This window comes from Mercenaria mercenaria, chromosome 7 (assembly GCF_021730395.1).
Source record: "Mercenaria mercenaria strain notata chromosome 7, MADL_Memer_1, whole genome shotgun sequence".
NCBI lineage: Eukaryota > Metazoa > Mollusca > Bivalvia > Venerida > Veneridae > Mercenaria > Mercenaria mercenaria.
Genome location: NC_069367.1, coordinates 13,670,079 through 13,689,646, shown reverse-complemented (window position 1 = coordinate 13,689,646; position 19,568 = coordinate 13,670,079). Strand labels below are relative to the sequence as shown.

The following is a 19,568-nucleotide window of genomic DNA, read 5'->3' as shown; positions in this document are numbered from 1 at the left end:
TTGCCTAACTCTCTGGTGGTCCTCCCTATCGATTACTTTCGCCCCCTCCCAGTTAATTACATGGTTGGTTATTGATGTGTGATCAGTTATTGCACTCTTGTTAAACGTGTTCTCAGAGTTTTTTCTTTCTGATCTAGTGTAAATAGCTGGTACGTTTAAAGAGTCTTTTTTGTGCTCTGATAATCTCGTTCCAAACTTTCTACCAGTCTCTCCAACATATATACTTTCACAATTCTTGCAACTAATGCTGTATACACACCCACAGATGTTTTCTGGGCTGACTTTGTCCTTGGGATGCACTAATAAATTTCTAAGAGTTTGGTGGGGGCGCATGGCTGTTGATATGCCATATTTCCTATATATTCTACTCACTGTCTCTGACACTGTCTGTACATAGGGCAGAACTACCATCCCTCTGCTCTTTTCCTCCGAGTCCTTTTTACCCTTTCCCTTCTTCTTTTCCGGTTTGTTTTTATCTTTCTCAACCTTTTCTATGGCCCATTTCGGGTACCCACATTTCACTTAAGCTGATGTTATATGTTTTTCTCTGATTTTGTCCTCCTTTCGAGTGACCACACTGTTACATCTGTCCAGCAGAGTTCTTATCACACTATATTTGTGTTGTAAGTGATGGTGAGAATCAAACTGAAGATATTGGTCAGTGCGAGTCGTCTTCCTATACACAAGTAACTTGACCGATCCGTCCGGTTGTCTTACAATAAGTGTGTCTAGAAAGATGAACGATGAATAAATTGGACGACGAACCACAAGAAGGCATTGACTGTTTTCATTCTTATATGTTTAATGAAATATTATGGTTAAAATTATGCTGGGCTTAATTTATTTATGTTGTAATGAACAGACGTCATGTAGCAATTTGACGCCATAGTTGACGTCATAATGCCCTCTTACCGGTCCGCGCATCAACCGTTTCTTATCGTAGAATATACACAGCTTGACTTTCTTCTTTGTTTAACTGGCTATCAAATCGAGACATGTTAGAATTGATATTCTAATATGACTAGCAATGCTTAAATCATCATTACAATAATATGTTGACGTCACGTCGACGTGACATTTAGCGCCATGTACGCATCGAGAAATTGATCTTTAAATTTGATCAAATATTTTACTTAAAATCATGTTTAAAACGAAATATCACAGCTGTCTTGATTAATTTGCACACACATACGGACTTGGTTATTAGCTGTGTAAAATAATTCGCCATCATTTGTGCCCTAATGGAACTACTACGCAAGACGTATTACCATTTTACGGTCCTGGTTATATAAACAAAGGAGCGTAACGACCTACCATTCGTTCATTTGTACATAAATTCATGCGCCAATAAACAATTCTATCATATTTGATCTAAATTTTATAATAAAAGACATATTAGAATGGAATAATTTATAGCAAAACCTTCTTGAACACTATTTATACAACCTGGCTGTTTAACGTCGTACGAAATAATTGCACTTGGGCTGCGTCCTCGTGAAATGATTACGCCCTACGTATAACCGCCCATCATGTATAAATTGTGTTAAAACACAGTTTTGCTATAAATCATTTCTTAATTAAGTGTGTAAACGTCGGGGACATCTTAAATGCCTGATATGTTTTAGTATTGATCAGCGTTATCATTATTCAATGCAATTTAGTTCTCCGCTTAACCTTGTGCAAATAAATATCAATGTTTTGTAAAAGTAAATCAGGAAGTTTATTGATAATTCTAATATTTTGTATAAACATGTCTTAACCCTTTATAGCGTTCGATATAGATTACATGAGGTGGAATTTGGTATTTAGGTACACATAAGGTAATTTGTTCGTTATTTACTTCTAAACTATAGCTTTAATCACGCTAACTGGGTCTTGCTAACGAGCACGCTAATTAGGTCTTGCAACCGAGCACGCTAATTGGGTCTTTGTTCCATCCGTGGTTGAAATTTTCCAAATTCATATGTGATTTATCTGCAGATGTTTTTTAACAGTTTATAACATCTTTATTTTAAGTGGGGAGATATTACCCTTCAGAGTTAACCCCAGTCACATTGAGACGCGTAATGCCTTCATCTATTTCAAAAATAGTTTTGAAAATTTAAATAATGTTAATACATGTATATAGATAGCTCAGGTAATGATAATAATTCAATATAAGTTAGATAATGAATACCGTTTCTTCTAGTTGTAATATATTAAGGAACTTTATGGTGATTTGGTTGAATTCCACACTTATTTCATATTGACTATCATAACTTTATTGCATATCTTTATGGCATAAAGGTGTATGTACTTCAAAATTAAGCATGACGTAATTTGATCATTAAGCAAGACTTTTTTGATACCAGCATTTGCGATAAATTTTCGCATAATATCTACGTTGCATGTTGAATATTTGCATTCTAAGCATATAAAAAAGAAAAAAAAATGAACACATTTTTATTAATGAACTAATCAGTTTTCCTAATCAAAGTTATAAGTACACAATTTTAAAATATGTAAAAAAATTCTTTGTAATCCGACATTTAGTTTTTTAGGAATATTCCATTTTTATCATTTTTTTTTCACAAATAGATCTACAAATAATTACTGCTCCTATGTTGAAATACAATGGATCGTCTGAATCACCGATTTCATAAAAGGTCGCATTCGTCAATCGTCAATATATATTGTTAATCTTTTCTAAAAAAAACAACATACAAATATACGTTTAGACGAAATTATTTAAGTAGCTAGTAGGAAAATAATCTACTTCCTAGAATACGGCAATGAATTATAGGAAATACTCTATAACAAAATTTGTATAAAAACCTTTGTCCTTATACAGAGTTATTGACTTTGCGCAAGGTTGAATCAAACAGAGTAAAACAAAACGATTTTAAACAGTTCGCTCCCGGGATTCACTGCAGCGTATGTGAAAAGTCTGTGATTTCCAAGGAAGGTATGTTATAGTTAATTTTCGTTAACTGGTAAATTGATATTGTTTTATTAATGAAGACTTGACAAGCCATAAATATTCTTTTCACCAGGGTGTGTTTTACTATGAAGAATGAATTATGCGCTATATAATTTTCTTATCGATGTAAAAAATTCCTAGAGATGATATTGCGACAAACGTGTATATTGTTTCATTATAACTTGAGTGTCATTATTCTAACATGTTTAAATCGTGAGACGATAAATGTAAAATCTATTCCAATTTAAGAACATTCAAATAAATTTGCCATGGATAGGCAAAAAGTTATTTACAGCATAATAAAAGCTTGATAAACAAACACTAGTTGATTCACATTTTGATTTATCTAAGCAGTCGCAAATATTTGGAAGTCATCATTACCCTAAGCAGGAACCTTTATTAAGAAAAATATGCCTACGAAAAAACTTCAACAGGCTGAATTACAAAGTCATTATCTAAATTTCTTTTTCTTTTGTTGGCAATCATAATAGCTTGTATTCTTATCTATAAATGGACACAAAAGACACGGCGGCGCAAATGAAACATTTATATATAATTATTTTTAACGTGATACATTCATTTCATGATTCATAGTGTATTAATTACTTTTGTATTTTTCGTTTAAACTTTTTTTTTTAAATCCACCCCAATCTGATACTTTCAGACTGTTTTGTTGAAGTGTAGTGAAATACCAATTCAATTTTGATTCTCATTTGCATAAACATATCTTATTGAGCACAGCATTAAATTCTGTACCAATTAAATACTATAACTCTATACTGAATAATATTCAATTGGTATAGAATTAGTACAGAACTGACATTTGTTTAAATTATATTTTCATACGGAATTGCATAAAAAGAAGTTACAGAACTGTCGGGTTAAATATGGAGAACTTTCCTTTATCTTGATAAGATGGTTAATTAAAACTGTATTTTGAGGTCAAAATTGGAGCACTGCAATACTATATGGAGCCCTAGATTCAAAAAATATTTAGAGGTTATTGAAAGAGATAAGCTGATTTAAACTGGTATGAAAATTATTGAAGTTTTCTCACTATTGCATGAAAAACTATTTCAACTATTATAGTAGATCGAAGTGACCAAACAAAAGAAATCGTGCATTTACACTACATAAGAAACAGTTCAAGAAATGCACAAGGAAACGCTATTTCAATCAAAGAACATTTAGAACTCTGTAATCACAGTTGTTGCATAAGCTTCCTCATTAAATCAGTTCAGTAGAAAAGATGGGACCTCACAGGTCGCCCAACACGGCAAAAATGAAAATGTTGCAGGTTTGGGTTGAATAAGCCTGTTCGTGGACGGTAGTGGAAAAACAAGCTACTGTCCACGTTCTCTAGCCCCTTAACATTTAAACCATATCCAGTTGATGAATAAACAATAGTAGTATTGGAACCACCTAAGCCGAAACATTCAAGCTACAAAAACAAGTACTACTAACACATCATAAATGTGCTAAACAATCTGAAAAGATCGAAATATAACGGTTCTGACTGAATGTAAGGAGGAGACTTTTCCCGTTTACCACAGAGAACAAACAACAATATTGTGATTATAAAGCAGAAGAGTGGAGACCCACGGGTAGTAAAACATGACACAAATAAAAAGGTGCAGGCTCCGTATGATTGAGCCTGTTTATTTACGTTTAAAACTTAGTGGAAATGTATGCTACCGTCCACGCCCTCTAGTCGTTGAAAAGAACTTGACATTCAAATATGTTACAAATATAAAAAGTATAATTTAGAGACATCTGCAGATGTGATCATACAACGGTGTAAATGGAGCCTTCAGTGTAATTGCCTGAAAAGCGGTCCCCAGTTAAAATAATGGGATAGCCCTAAACTAGTAAACAGTGAACAGAACTAAACAAACTAGAATTCAGAGAAGGGGTTAGAGATTATGTAGTCTATATATCACGGAAACAGTAAAAAAAGGCAAAATTCAAATACAGGCACCATATCCAAAGGGTTATTATGACTTTCTTGAATGCATATAAAGAGATTAGAACTTTCCTTTCAGGCCGGATACCAATAATACTCTGGGTGTAGTTAATTGAGGAGGTTATATAAGCTGATCAACAACAGTCGTCAGATGTATGGGAAGGGAATGTATTATTGTTGCTCTCGCTACTTATGTAATATTAAACTGAAACAGAAAAAATGTTTTATGAAAAAGGCTTTTATTTTCATCTCATGATATGAAAAGGGAACGTCATTTGTGAAATATTTTATTTTCATACCAAATGATGAAAATAAAAACCACATTCATGACAATAACTTGTATATCATCTATATATATGATATGACATGATCATGATCATGAATCATTTTGAGTTAAATACACTTACTGCAAACAAAAAATGATTGCAATTGAAAAATAGTTGCGCATGTCTGAATTGATTTGTTTGTGTACAATGTACCATTATTCTTAAAAACATTTTGGTACTTTGCTAGACGCATTGCAAAGTCATTAAGTTTCTCCACAACGGTGTTGAGGAGCATGGGGGCGCGGAGGCAGTCAAGTGAATAATTCAATTTTGATGACATTTTGTTTATATGGAAAGCCTTCTATAATTTTTACCTTGACTGTAGAAATGTTGCGCTTTTGTCGGCATCAGCGACGGTGAATTCGTCGAAGGAGATATATCAGTAACCACTAGTGGGAATGGATTACAACTTCTCGCATATCTAACATGAAGTGCACTGGTTCCATAATTATTTTTTGCTTTTTCACAAAGTTATGCCCCATTTTGGAATAAACAATGTTTTGGTCATTTTATGTAGGCATACATTTTAATGAGCGCTGTTGGGAATGAACTGAAACTTGATACAAGTGTTTACTATGATAAGCTGACATGCATATCATGCAATGTGAATTATGAAGTGTGAATTTTGAAGTATGAACTGTGAAGTATTATGTATGAACAGTGCAGTGTTAAGTATGAACTGTGAAATAAAAAAAGGACCTGTAAATTTTGATTGTAATACGTAGATAAAACATGTGAACTTACATTTTCCGATTTTGTTTGTTACAGTATGGGGTTGTTTGATGACACCAAGCCATTCAAGGGTCAGAAATATAAAGATCTGAAACAACACTGCATAAAGAATGGAAAATTATTTACAGACCCCCTATTTCCAGCGAATTATTCATCACTAAACTGCAAAAAGGCATCTGATATCGAATGGAAGAGACCAGGGGTAACTATGAGTTTTAACAAAGCTACTTCTTAAGGCATTTCCTTCTTGGGGTAGGAGGGGTCGGTTTATCTGATCTCGAAACATCTGCTACATGTAATGGAAAATATGAAAGCGGCTGTTTCGGTCTTTATTAACTAACAAAGAGAGGTCGAATGTTTCAGGCACCTTAGAAGTACAAGTGTATATGACGGTCAGTACATTATGTGCAATTGGCTCTGCCGATAGATTCTACCCAATCTAGTCCAAAGCAAACCCTTGATCCCATGAAATTTTACTAGAAACCTCATCAGATAACTAACTTGTAGACAATGAAAAATGTGTAGGTACTGCTGTATTAAGTTTATCTAGCAAATTTTTAAGGTTGCAAAAAATGATGCAATACATTTACCATTCTGTATTCTGTACCATTTGAAACAACCAAACGGAATGTTTTTCACATTTTGAATCCCAAATGATTATTATCTTATTATCTAAACCACAGAGTTAAAGCGTATTGACCTCTATATTGAAACATGAAAATTATTGACATGCAGTGTATTGCTGATATAAGCCTTTCATTAGTAAGTTGAACTTACATTTAAATTTTGAATGAGCAATCGGGAACTGCATGTAGTAGACAGAATGTTAATCAATCAACCATGAAATATGATCATCTGTGCATAAAATGCAATACAAATCGATTTAGGTATAATGTATTGGTAAAATGTTATAAAACTTTATTGAACATATTTCACAGGAAATTGTTGAAAACCCAAAATTCTTAGTCGAAGGTGTAAGCTCAAATGATTTCTCACAAGGAGCATTGGGTAACTGTTGGTTTGTTGCTGCTTGTGCAAGCCTGGCAAAAGATTCAAAACTCTGGAAAAAGGTGAGTGAATGTCAAAGGAAAAAAATCAGGGGCGCTAGATATAAATGATGTTTTATCAAATATATCAATATAATTATGAAAAAAGAAATTGGCAACTGAGAGCAGTGATCAGGGTTATAATGTCCGATTTATGGAATCACGGAGTTCGTTTAAAGTTATTATGTAACTGAGTACCACTTGAGATGGTACTAGAGGGTGTAAAAGTTGTTGAATATTTTATTTATTCTCATGGACAGACCCTGTCAAGCCAAAATAATAGAAAAGTGGAAACTCCACAGGTCTCCCAACATGACAAAAATGAAAATGTTGCAGGCTCGGTTTAATTGATCCTGTTCATGGACGCTAGTAAAGTATGTTATTAAGTTGCATTACGCATTCACAACAACAGTCCAAAAATGTCAATTGTCGAACCGTACTTCGAATATGACTTAGTTATATAGAGCTCTGTTTACGCAGGCGCTTTGGACTCGAGGTGTATTGCACATTTATTTACCGTCCATGAACGGATTCAGTAAACCAAAATATCTTATTACTTTATTTTGCATAGTTGCGTTCTGTGCTTCTAAACACATCTTGTACATGTACATTTCATTTGATTATACATATACGTACAAGTTTCTCTAATTGAAAATGAATGCACGAATATTTATTTTACATACCAGGGATCGACAAACTCACACTTCCATACTTCTGAAGATGAAAGCTGAAGCTCATTGTATTTTTACTAATTTAATTACTGCACCGTTGTCTATTCAGGTAATACCCGATAGTGAGGAACAAGAATGGACTGAGAAGAATAAGTACTCTGGAATTTTCCATTTCAAGTTTTGGCGATGCGGACAGTGGGTTGACGTAGTAATTGACGATTTTCTACCTACAAGACACAACACACTCGTCTATGTCCATTCAAGAACAGCAAACGAATTCTGGTCTGCTCTTCTAGAAAAAGCGTATGCTAAGTAAGTGAAAGTTACATTTTTTTTTATAATTTTTATCATTGTACTAAGTTCATACTTCATTTTAAACTGTAAACGTACCATATTTCAAAGACGTTATGATTTGTGAAAAACATATTATAGATACAGGGGGTAAAGTATATAAACAGATTGTACATTTGTGTCATATGCGGCCACAAATAAACTGTAACTGCAAAACTAATTTAAGGCTTGAGCTTGTTTGTACATGATTGTAAAGAAAGTTTTAAAATGAATAGAATCCCTCTAGGGTCTGTTGCCTTGAAAACCATTATTGGTTTCTTCGCTCCTCTTTTCAAAATCTTTAAGATTTTTGGACCGTTTAATCAATAATCTATATGTTTATACTATTTTGCTAGACTAGCAGGAGATTATGCGGCATTGGATGGTGGCTTTTCCGTAGATGCCTTGGTAGACATGACAGGTGGTGTTGGAGAATGTCTTTACATGCGGAATTTTGAAACGCAGGAAAAGCGACAGGAATTGTTCAGGATTCTGAAACAGTCTCAGGAAAACCATTCTTTGATGGGCAGCAGCATTACGGTTAATATCAAACAAATGAAATCAAATTATTAAAGGAATAGGTTGTACATAATTGTGTATTTAACATTGGATATAAAATACAATTGGCCGTTTAAAATGTTTTAAATCAAACACTCGTTTTTTTTACATTATTCGTATTACCTCCACCATGTTGGTGTTTCTCTTCTTGTTTTCCTTCGGCAAAGACATTGAGGACATTCATATATGGTTCATTAGGTTTTATATATATTTACAGCCGCATTTGTTTGTGTAATTGCGTATTTCGTTAGCTCTGCGTTTTAATACACTGAACTCTAACGTGGAAACATGGTAGAAAAATCTCACTCAATAAAAGAAGATTGGAGATCACGGTTTACCGATTTTATCTCCCCGTTGGTGTTTTGCCATGCGCAGTCCCATAATGTTCCTTTTTTTACCTCGCACGTAAATTGCTGTCTTTTCTTGTAGGATCATTGTACCTACCTTGTCTTAAATTATTGTTCTTTTAATTTTGAACATGGTGTAGAGATGTAAGTTTCTTGCACCGTTAACTGGTTTAAATTCTCTTGCTTTTTTTCTTTCACTGAAAGATTCAAGGAGTTGACCTACTGTCTTTCTTTATTTTTTGTTTTAGTATACGTTGTTTAAATGTTTCACTTATTCTATTTATTTTGTTTATCTGTCACCCATAAATGTATACATATGAACTGATGTATGGGGTTTAATATTAGAGGGTGGGGTGCAGTCTTAGAATGTGACTTTCCCTAAAGGATGTTTGCCCTTGTTCGTGTGAACTTTTTCTAAACACTTTCATTTTGTAAGGAACGTTTCCTTCTTATATATGTTTGAGGTGTGATGACAGCTACCTTTGACAGAATGCTCGTATTTGCTATGAACTGTTGGCGTGTCGATGCGGGTTAGAATCCTGAGTCATCTGAAATAATTAATGCTGACTACGCTATAGCCTGGCAGCAGGAAAATGCTTCCCTCGCGTATAGTTACTTTTGTTATCAATAAGCACTCGTAGTCGCACAATGAGTGTCATGTATCTCACGTGATATGCGCAACTTTTTTTTAGATGTTTTTATCATTGACAATGTAGTACCAGGCGCAGTCGACGTGTCAATACGGGTTCGAATTCTGATCATAAGTGAAGTATGTCTTTTTTTATTCGTGGCAGGATACAAGCAAAGAAAGGGAGTCTAAAACTTCCAGTGGCCTGGTAACAGGTCATGCGTATAGCATCACAGCAGTAAAGAGGATAAAACTGGGAAAAGGCCTTTTCTCAATATTCTCAAGAGATTATCTAGAAATGGTGAGATGTAGGAACCCTTGGGGTGGCTCAGAATGGACAGGGGCTTGGAGTGACGGGTCAGTATTTATCAATGCTCTAAGTGAGAATATGCACATTAAACTCGAGACATATTTACTTTTTATAAAACAACCATTCTATTGCATTTGATAATTCGACACAGTATCCAGATCTACGACCAAATTGCTACATATAAATCTCATGCAGAATTGTCTGCATATCAGCTACACTATGCCAACGTTTACGTACATGTGCATGTGTAACTTTTATCTATTTGGAAATACAAGTTTCATGGTTTCTCGCCACCATAAATGTTTATATACGTGACAATAACATAATTTTTATCTAAAATTATTTTTTATTAATTGCAGGTCCGAAGAATGGAAAAAAGTCAGTAATAGCCAAAAGAAAGACATTGGCCTAACGTCTGATGAAGATGGTGAATTTTGGTATGTTTAGAAACATAATCATGTTAAAATTTGAAACAGTTGTGTAAAGACTCACAGATCCATTCTTATTGTCCTGATGCAATATAAAGGATAAACTACTGAGTTCACAGTACTTACGCTCATTGGTGAATGTCTTACTGTGAAGTACGTTAAGATAAGCTTACGTTGTTTGATGCTATGTCCTAATTCACTTACGAGCTTTGCATCTTCAGATGTCCCTCACTTTCGTAATTGCGCTCTTTATGAGGTTTAATTCTTCAAAATATATCTTAATATAGTGACGAAAGTGTTACAGAAACGCCAAAATAATATTGTATAAACCTAGATTAGGAAGGTTCCGCCAACATTAAAACGCCCCTATTGGATGTACGCACGTATTGAGTGTAAAATATACTGACTAAAGGTTAGGGTTAGGTTCAACACAGTTTTAAAAGTGTACATTCAATGCGTGCGGAGACTTAATGCCTACCAAGGTTTAACTGTGTTACACCAGCATCGCTTTTGTACAAAGTTCGCATAGCACATATATTCGCTATTACCCATTCAATCAAAGCGCTGAAAGCGTTGAAAGGTTGAAGCCTGCATTTGATGTGCAATAAACCACTCCACTGTGACAGTTCAAGTCACTTCCATCAAAAAGTATAACTTGTAAACCATTTGCATCAATGTAACATTATATACTATAAATTCTGCTCTGACTAAACCCGTCAAGTGTCTTGAAACACACGGACGAAGAGAGAAAGGCAACACTTCACCGGTTTAATAAAAATTTACCATAATGATACCAATGAGAAATACAGTATATGTTTCATTAAAACACGAATATTAACAAATAGAATATAGATAATAGAAATATTAAATCAATGTCTTTTTTATTCAAATTAGTATTTAACAGTTAAAAGTTTGAAAGATATACGATATGTGTTTATTTCGCACAAATTGCTTTTCAAATGACCGAGTTATTTCAAATTGTGATACCTTCAGTCATATTGAATGATCAATTTACTTCAAGTTGTCACATTGTAAAATAGACGAAAAGACTGAAATTCGTAGCTATATAAAATGCCGCATTAGGCTTAATATAGATTCAAAGCAGATACGTATTTGATGAATTGTGTAGTATATATGGATCTCAGGCCATTTCAATGCGCACAGTTTATGGGTGGGTAAGACCTTTTAAAGCTGGGAAATTAACTGTCGAAGATGATACCCGTTCTGGTAGGCCTAAAACCTCTGTTACCAATGCAAACATCGCTGCTGTAAAAGCTGGGGAGCATAAGAAACAACGCCTTGAATGTGCCTGGGAACTTTTGAAAACATACAAAGGCTGTGATAGTTGGGTTATTTCTTACTTGCAAACAGTTGACGAAACCTGGGTGCACATGTTTGAGCCACGGAAAACCCAACAGAAAATATTTTGCACTCAATCGATGAGGTTAAATATTATTGAAAGAAAACTGATGTTATTTGTTTGTTTCACAGGATGTCGTTTGAAGACTTTTGTCATCATTTCACAGAAGTGGAAATTTGTCACATTATCAATATGTCCATTTTCTCCTTCAAGAAGACATGGCGGGAAGCAGTCGTCAGGGGTACATGGAGCATGCCAGACAGGGCTGGCGGGTGTGGGAACAACACGTCGTTTCTCTGTAATCCTCAGGTGCACTATCTTTAATTAAATCAATCAAACAATGAGTTCACGTTCAAGTCATATTTCAGGAGAGAAAGTTGGGAGAAAACAGAGAATAACTGTTACGCGGAATACCATACAAAATACAATTTTATAAACCCTTTTTAGAGGCGACATTTTATCCAAAGAAAAGAAACGAACAGATTATACGTTTGAGATAAAGAAATGATACAGACAGCCTAATAACGAATTTTTCACACACCCGCGTTATGAATTTCACACTGATATACAATAATTTTGCTACAAATAGATTACAAATCTTTAGGATTACCTTGACACATCAGTAAGCCTACTATAATTCACTAATCATTTAAGATAACCTGCCAGTTACATTAAGTATTGGTAAACCAGTTCGCTGGTATGATAATGCTTTTATAAAGGTAATATATTCAATGTAGAACTAACATATCGAATACACCCGTTTATATTGATCTGCTTAACTGACAGTAGTCCCAAATATATGTATGTTGAAAACTTTGTTACCTCAAATGAATTAGGAGCATAGTAAAATTTTGAACTAAGTGTAGTCAATGCTATAACCGTTGACGACTAGGCTAATAATCTGTGATAGAACTTACATAATATGGATTGTCAGCTTGTCCTGAATGCAATCATCAATGCTACCTGGACTTCTTAATCATTTACATGAATGGAAGTATTTTGTGTTGCATGAATTAAGATAAAAATTAATGTGTGCGTTTTCAGAAGTGTACTTATATCTACCCTTACCTATTATCTTTTATTACCCTAGAAGCGGGTTAACCCGCCTCCAAAACTGACTGTTGCCTGTTTTTCAGATTCAGTGACGTCATAGAGGTATACTGTTCACAATCGACAATATAATTAGGTCTTTCATTGTATTCTGTACAACAGATTATAAGTGTAAAGTTTGAAAAGATTTAAACTATTCTCATTGCTATCAAAGTTTCGTTTAAACTAAGAAAAGTCTAGCTGCGATGGCAATATAAGTAATGTATTATCGATTCACGTTCAGTCTAAAATTATCCATTTAAATTATCACCCCACTAACCCAATATTGCCAAAATATACTGTTTGCTATGTCGCGAATTAAATATATTTTCTTCTTTTATAGTATATATTTGATGTAACAGAAAACGAAGACGAAGTCCTTGTTTCCTTGGAACAACAAGACAAAAGAGACAAAGGGAAGGATAATTATAGCATAGGATTCACTGTGATTAAGGTTAGATTGTAACATTTAAAATCTGTACTCACAACAGGCCCATGCAGAGACGCAATCTGCAATTGCCCAATCGTAGAAGCAGTTCCACTGTTATCATTATTTTGGGTTGTCACCGGTAATAAGTCACAAATTGAGAAAAAGCGACACTAATTGACGCAGACTGTTACATACGTTGCCCGACGTTACCTAACCTTTTTAACATCGTATTGTTGTGCGATGCATGGACCGTGACAAAACGAAACGATGCGCGACAGTTTGGAGACTGTAACTTGTAACACCGTTGAACACGACCTGTGTGCCCTCTACTGCTGACTTCTATTGTTTGAATGTAACATCTAGATTTTCGAATACTCTAGTGTTTTATTTAACCAAATGTACCAACAGAACGGCTCATCTAAATGTTTGTCATAACTAAATTATAGAGAAATGGAAATATTCTTTACTAAGTCTTAATTAATAAATGATCATACATATACATCGTAAGTGCGTTCTAAACTATGAATTTACACCTTTTCTGAACTTTATTTCAGACTGACATTAATAGGAAGTTCCGAATGCATGACAGATATCAGGAAATATCATCAATAAGTTTTCAAGCACGCCGAAGTGTTTTTGGACGTTTGACGTTGAAAAGGGGACGCTACTGCATTATTCCTTCGACCTTTGATCCAAACGAAACTGGAGACTTTGTTTTAAGAATGTATGCATCCAGTAAGATTAACCTAAGGTTAGTTAATTCAGTTGTCTGATGGAAGGTTATTTCATAATCCGTTTAAATAAGTACATTGATGCATTGCCTGTAAATGCATACAAACTACGATGATCAGATTTTGTAAACTGTATTGATTCCTTTTTCATACAAATGCTTATCATAGTCTTTTTAATCTAGAAATCTGTTCCTGAGTGAATTTTACAAATACATGCACAGGATCTTCTTACAGGTCTTATTGACAGAAATGGAGTTTTCATTGTATCTAATCCGCAATACTATTTTCCTTTTGTGTCGGGACATATTATAAAAGACCACATTCAGTTTATCAATATTCTTATAATAAGGATCAGACTTGCAGTAAAAAGGCGTTTCCCATTTATAAAATCTGGTCATAGAACACAACCAATCAAAGTAACAACAGACTCGGTTTGAATGTGCCTGTTCATGAGATGCTATGAAATGTACAATACCTCTCACGCCTTCAGCACCGGCTTAAGCGGAAATATATTACAGTATAGTAAAAATGAATGTTCTCTATAATCCCAAAGGACCAGAAAATACATATAAAAAACACAGCATCGCTGTGTGTCGGTAAATTCCCAAATTAAATCATTTAGGGCAAGCTATATGTAAAATAAAATTATATTTATTTAACAAGTAACTAGAAGCATGGCTTAACTTAATACATTTATACATTTCAATGGTCTCTTCTATGCAGAGAGCTGGTTAATGAGGAGCCAAAGCCGGCTACATGCTGCAGATCGCCTTATCTAGCAGCTACCCAAATTACTATTGATAGAGCTGAAAAACTCGAAGCACAAGACCGAGGCTATAGTAAGTTGTTTAAAACTCTTACGCGGAGCTACTTGGTGTATTTAGGCTATATAACGTTTTAGAATACGTTTATATCGTTTTGGCAACGTCACGAGAATGACTTGTGGATAAGGATCAATCGGTTCTGAGTGACCAATTACGTTTCAGTTAAATACATTTGTACTTTCTAAGGTATTTATATACTAGACTAAGTGTTCTTATACAAGATAAAGTTGCCGTTTAAAACCAAGTTATCAAAATTAAATACGTTATTTTTCTTTTATACTCTCTTTTCTACCATGAACTTTCGACTTTGAGCATGTAGACCCACGGGACTGTAGAATGTATGAACATTTGATGCAAATCTATTTGAACTTTGAAGCCACTTCTTATTGAGATTTGTTCACAAACATTTCACCTAGCTGTCTTCTCAAACAGAGTCCGCACTGTTTTAACTCGATTATATTGCCTTATAATACCACGTTTAATTGTTTTAATACTCTGTTGTACATACATTTTTACGCCGTCGTTAATTGTCGCAAAATCAGTAAAACCTCATGAAGTATGTTAATTTTGTGTCCTGTTTCGCTTTTACAAGACGAACATAAAATTTTGTCAGCTACTTGGTCTGACTGTTTGACTATTATTTCTAGAAAAAAAACCCAATCTTTATGACATTATTTACAGCTGCTGATCCTTACTGTATTGTGAAGTACGAAGGAAAAAAAGTTGAAAACCATTACATAGAAAAGACATTAGACCCAAAGTGGAACGACAGAATCACTGTCTACAGAAAGAAACCTTATCATGATATTATTGTTGAGGTTTGTACAAGTTATGTTGTAATGTATTGAGCAGAGCAAGTTCAACGTGATAGCATGTGCGAAAATGAGACTTTTTATTGTACCATTATTTTTATTATAATTTCTTCCAATTTAGAAGCACAATGAACCTTGTGCGTTTATAAAGCTAAGAAACAAAATCATAGAAAGTGTATTTGTAAAGAAGCAATAACTCTTTCTATAGGCAGAGTAAGCTTTGGTACATAGCCATTTCTAGCAAAGAATTTAAAGGGCCACTGTTTCTTAAAATATCTTTACAATTAGAAAACTCGAACGGTCAACCGACTCGCGTTTACGTTGATAAATTTTGTATTTTTAATAGCCTGCTATACATAATCAGTGATTAATTGAATATGCAGGTTTGGAACCATAACATCTTAAAGGATCAGCTGATGGGATTTGCCACTATTCCCATGGATAATCCCCGCAAGTACACCAACAGCAGTGTAATTACAGCATACAAACTCTCCGCAAAGGGAAAAGAAGGCCTCGTCGAAAAGCCAGGGGTGCTTTGGCTAACCGTTCTACATACCGAACATATGGATACGGTTTAAACGAAAACACTAAACTGAAAATATGTCTCATAAAATTGCACATTTACAAATTAATACTTTAATTGATACCCTGTAAATAATTTAACTCGTTTGGTCTCGGTTTAAGCCGTATACAAATCATATTCGTTAATTCTTATTAACTTGACTTTTTTTCTGTAAAATACTGAGAAATATATTTTCTGAAAAGCAATGTTGAACGACTTGATATTTATAAGGTCATTGAAAAATATTCTGCACAATATTTCTAGTACCAAACAAAACGTCTTATTAGATCCTGCATATTATTTGAGATTTTACACAAAATAACATCATTCTGTTACGGGTATTCTTAATTTCATGAAAATTTACATCACAATGACTATTAGTCTAGGCCAACCCTATGTTCTTATCATAACAGAACCAGTGTTGTGTACTGAAATGCAATATATCCTGGTCTAGTTGCTTTATAAGACAAAACAGCTAGACTATTATGGTTGGACCAAAGAAATTGCAAAAGAATGTGCGATTATTTGTTATAAAATGCTCGAAGTGTAGTAATACATATCAAGTGACAAGAATGCGACAGAACAGGTTTTATTACATAATCGTTTCTATTCCCCGTTAAGTTACACTGGTACCAGAAACGTCAATATTTTTCCATACACTGACGCCTGAGTTTCATATCGGGTGCGTGGCGTAATTCAGTGTGTGGTGTTGCACCTTTTTTCTAATTAGTTCAGTATTGTCAATCCTATTCAGGCTATTGAACATATTTATGATATTTACATTATATTTATACGTGTAGATGCGTATGTAATAAAAGGTTATTATCTTTGCATCGGGAAATATGCACTCGTTCTTCAGCGGAAGAATATTGCGCTCCTAAAGTCGCGCAATATTTCCGCTGAAGAACTCGTGCATATTTCCCGAAACAAAGCTAATAACCTATAATTATATCCAATAATTACAAAGTAAGAGGTCAAGGGTGCCTGTCGTAAATATAAAAGTTGTGTAACGTTATCAAAACCTATTTAGAAGATGTGTTATGTTTGTTGTTGTTGTTTTTTTTTTTTTTTGACAAGTACATATTCAAGTGATAAGCTTATTGGACGGGCCTATAGATGAGTCTTAAATTACATGCGTTTTGGAGTTCAAGTATATATTCTATTTGAAAAGGACCATGTAAAGTATTTTTCAAATCTTCTTTTGTCTCCTTAAGACAGGAAAATAATACAGGCCGGGCGGACATAGATGCATACGTTTATATGTTCCATTACATGTGGACACTTTTATCGGCCAACGACGTTATATAGTACGGTCAATATGGTGATGTTGCATCGTACAATTTGGAATGTATCTGTCCAGTTAGATTACATGGTATATCACTGGCTTGCTGAGAGAAATATGTATAGAATAAGAGTAGTATAGAATAAATATAGCCATAACCGTGTGAAGATGTATTATAAGCTGCTAGAAAAAAATATCATAATTATCATACAATCTACTAACGAACTGAAAGTTATCACATGTGGTGCAACGGTATAAAAAGTACACAAACTTGTACAATTACCTTATCATTTCAATTTGTTCTCAAAGCAGTCATATATTTGTGTGCGTGTGTGTATGCATATGCGTGCGTGTGTGCATGCGTACGTGCGAGCTTCTATTAATATATCTATATTGCGATATTACACACAGATTTGGTTTGCAGCTTGCCCAATGATGCTACGCCGTAAAGGGATTAAGCTGATTTTTCAAGTATTTCAATACTATAATTTTGAATAATGTAATTTTTTATAGCAATACAAGTAAGTGTTAATGATTCCGTGTGTATCATCGAAACAACATGTAGCCTATGTAATAAGTGCAATGGGTAGAAACCCTGATGATGGATGAGATCCTCATATAAACTATATTTTTAGTTAATATTTTGTCAAGTTTTATGATACTTTAGCTAAACTTACAACGCATCAATCTTAAAAAGTGACATGTTACATTTCATAAAATTTTATTCGCTAAAATCTTCGAATTTATAATAGTTAGTATATCACAAAACTGATTATATCCGTTATGATTGCAGGATAGGTAAAATTCACTAAAAGGTTAACAACTAAGGGTTAACTCCATAGTCTCAAACATTTTACTGCATTTTATGGATTAGACCCTCATTGAGGGATCTGTGTCGCAGCTTTTGTTTTTAATTTGAAGGCATCAGTTGAAATCTTTCAACACATATCAATCATACTGTATAAAATGCAACAAAACGTTTGGGCACAGGTGGTCACTCAAAGCTGCTCAAAAATTGATATAAAAGATTAAAAAGTCTATCAAGATAGAAGCGAATAAAGTTTTATAAAGCGCCATACGCCATCTTAAAGGCATCCAGACAGATCTTGTCATACTCTCTGCATTCTGGAGGAGAATATATTATCGTTAAATCATGTCAAATATTTACAGTAACTGTAGTTCATTACTTAACTACAGTGAGTAAACTTACATTTTTGCATAAGTTTTTCAATGTTTGATTATAATTACAATTATATTGTAATATAGTTCTAAATACCATATGTCATGTTTACGTATTACTTTTCATCTAAAACTTAGTCTGATAATATTAATCCGTCCATTTTGTAATTGAAACTACTACACGTAATAAAAGATTTGATATATTGCCAGTGTTGTTATATAACCATTCAACGTAAGTGTAATATAGCTCCGCTTAAGTCGGTGATAGTGGGCGTGGGAGGTGCTGCACATTTCATTACCTCTCACGAAAAGACTCAGTTGAACCGAGTCTGCTATTATTCTTCTTTGTTGCATTCTTTTCTTCTAAAGGATCTTTTAACAGATTTTGTCAACTATCACGACCACAAATCTTTAAGTGCCGTGTGGCGGCTGTAAAAAGTCTCCCTATACTTGGATTTAGTGTTGTTACATTTTCTGGTCCTTTGGGATCATGGAGTCCATTCAACATTATTATGTGTAACAGAGTTCCACTTAAATCGGTGATAGGGAGGGGGTGGGGTGGGGGTGTAGCGTGAGAGGTGTTGCACATTTCATTACCTCTCATGAACAGACTCAATTAAATCTTGTCAGCTATTATTCTTCTTGGTTGCATTCTTTGCTGTGAAAATATATTTTTACAGATTTTATGCATTAAAACGCATATGAGTTAGAAGTAATATAAGTCTATGTACAAGTAAAGCTAATGTTGTAACTGTACACAAAACTCATTTACACTTTCTTGTATCTATAAAAGCTCATAGTTAATGGTGAATCATGAAACTGAATACTGTCTTTAAGTACAATAGTTATATTTTGACTAGGGTCGGGTTTTAGCTCATCAGAGAATATGCATTGTATGCATTGTAACAAAAAATGAAACTTGAAGTAGCTAATACTTATCTTAGATATATCAAAGTTTACAATCTAAAAAGACTATTTCTTTTAAAATCACTGTTTTGTTC

The 19,568-nt window shown here is 34.0% G+C and overlaps 1 protein-coding gene across 3 annotated transcripts; it reads left to right on the top strand.

Moving 5' to 3' along the window:
- The first annotated feature begins 1,700 nt into the window (after window positions 1-1,700).
- LOC123554878 (calpain-5-like) lies at window positions 1,701-18,766 on the top strand. 3 transcript variants are annotated; one of them, XM_053547602.1, is made up of 14 exons: window positions 1,739-1,820; window positions 2,831-2,944; window positions 6,017-6,182; window positions 6,919-7,050; window positions 7,807-8,009; window positions 8,384-8,567; window positions 9,727-9,917; window positions 10,230-10,307; window positions 11,790-11,967; window positions 13,091-13,201; window positions 13,732-13,928; window positions 14,632-14,747; window positions 15,414-15,550; window positions 15,928-18,766. In XM_053547602.1, exons 3-14 carry the CDS (start codon window positions 6,018-6,020, stop codon window positions 16,120-16,122), a joined length of 1,887 nt encoding a protein of 628 aa, XP_053403577.1. In that variant the 5' UTR covers window positions 1,739-1,820; window positions 2,831-2,944; window position 6,017; the 3' UTR covers window positions 16,123-18,766. The 3 variants fall into 3 exon arrangements, with proteins under 3 accessions (XP_045201213.2, XP_053403577.1, XP_053403576.1); XM_045345278.2 differs by lacking the exon at window positions 2,831-2,944 and having other exon boundaries at window positions 1,701-1,820; XM_053547601.1 differs by lacking the exon at window positions 1,739-1,820 and having other exon boundaries at window positions 2,786-2,944.
- Window positions 18,767-19,568: the final 802 nt, after the last annotated feature.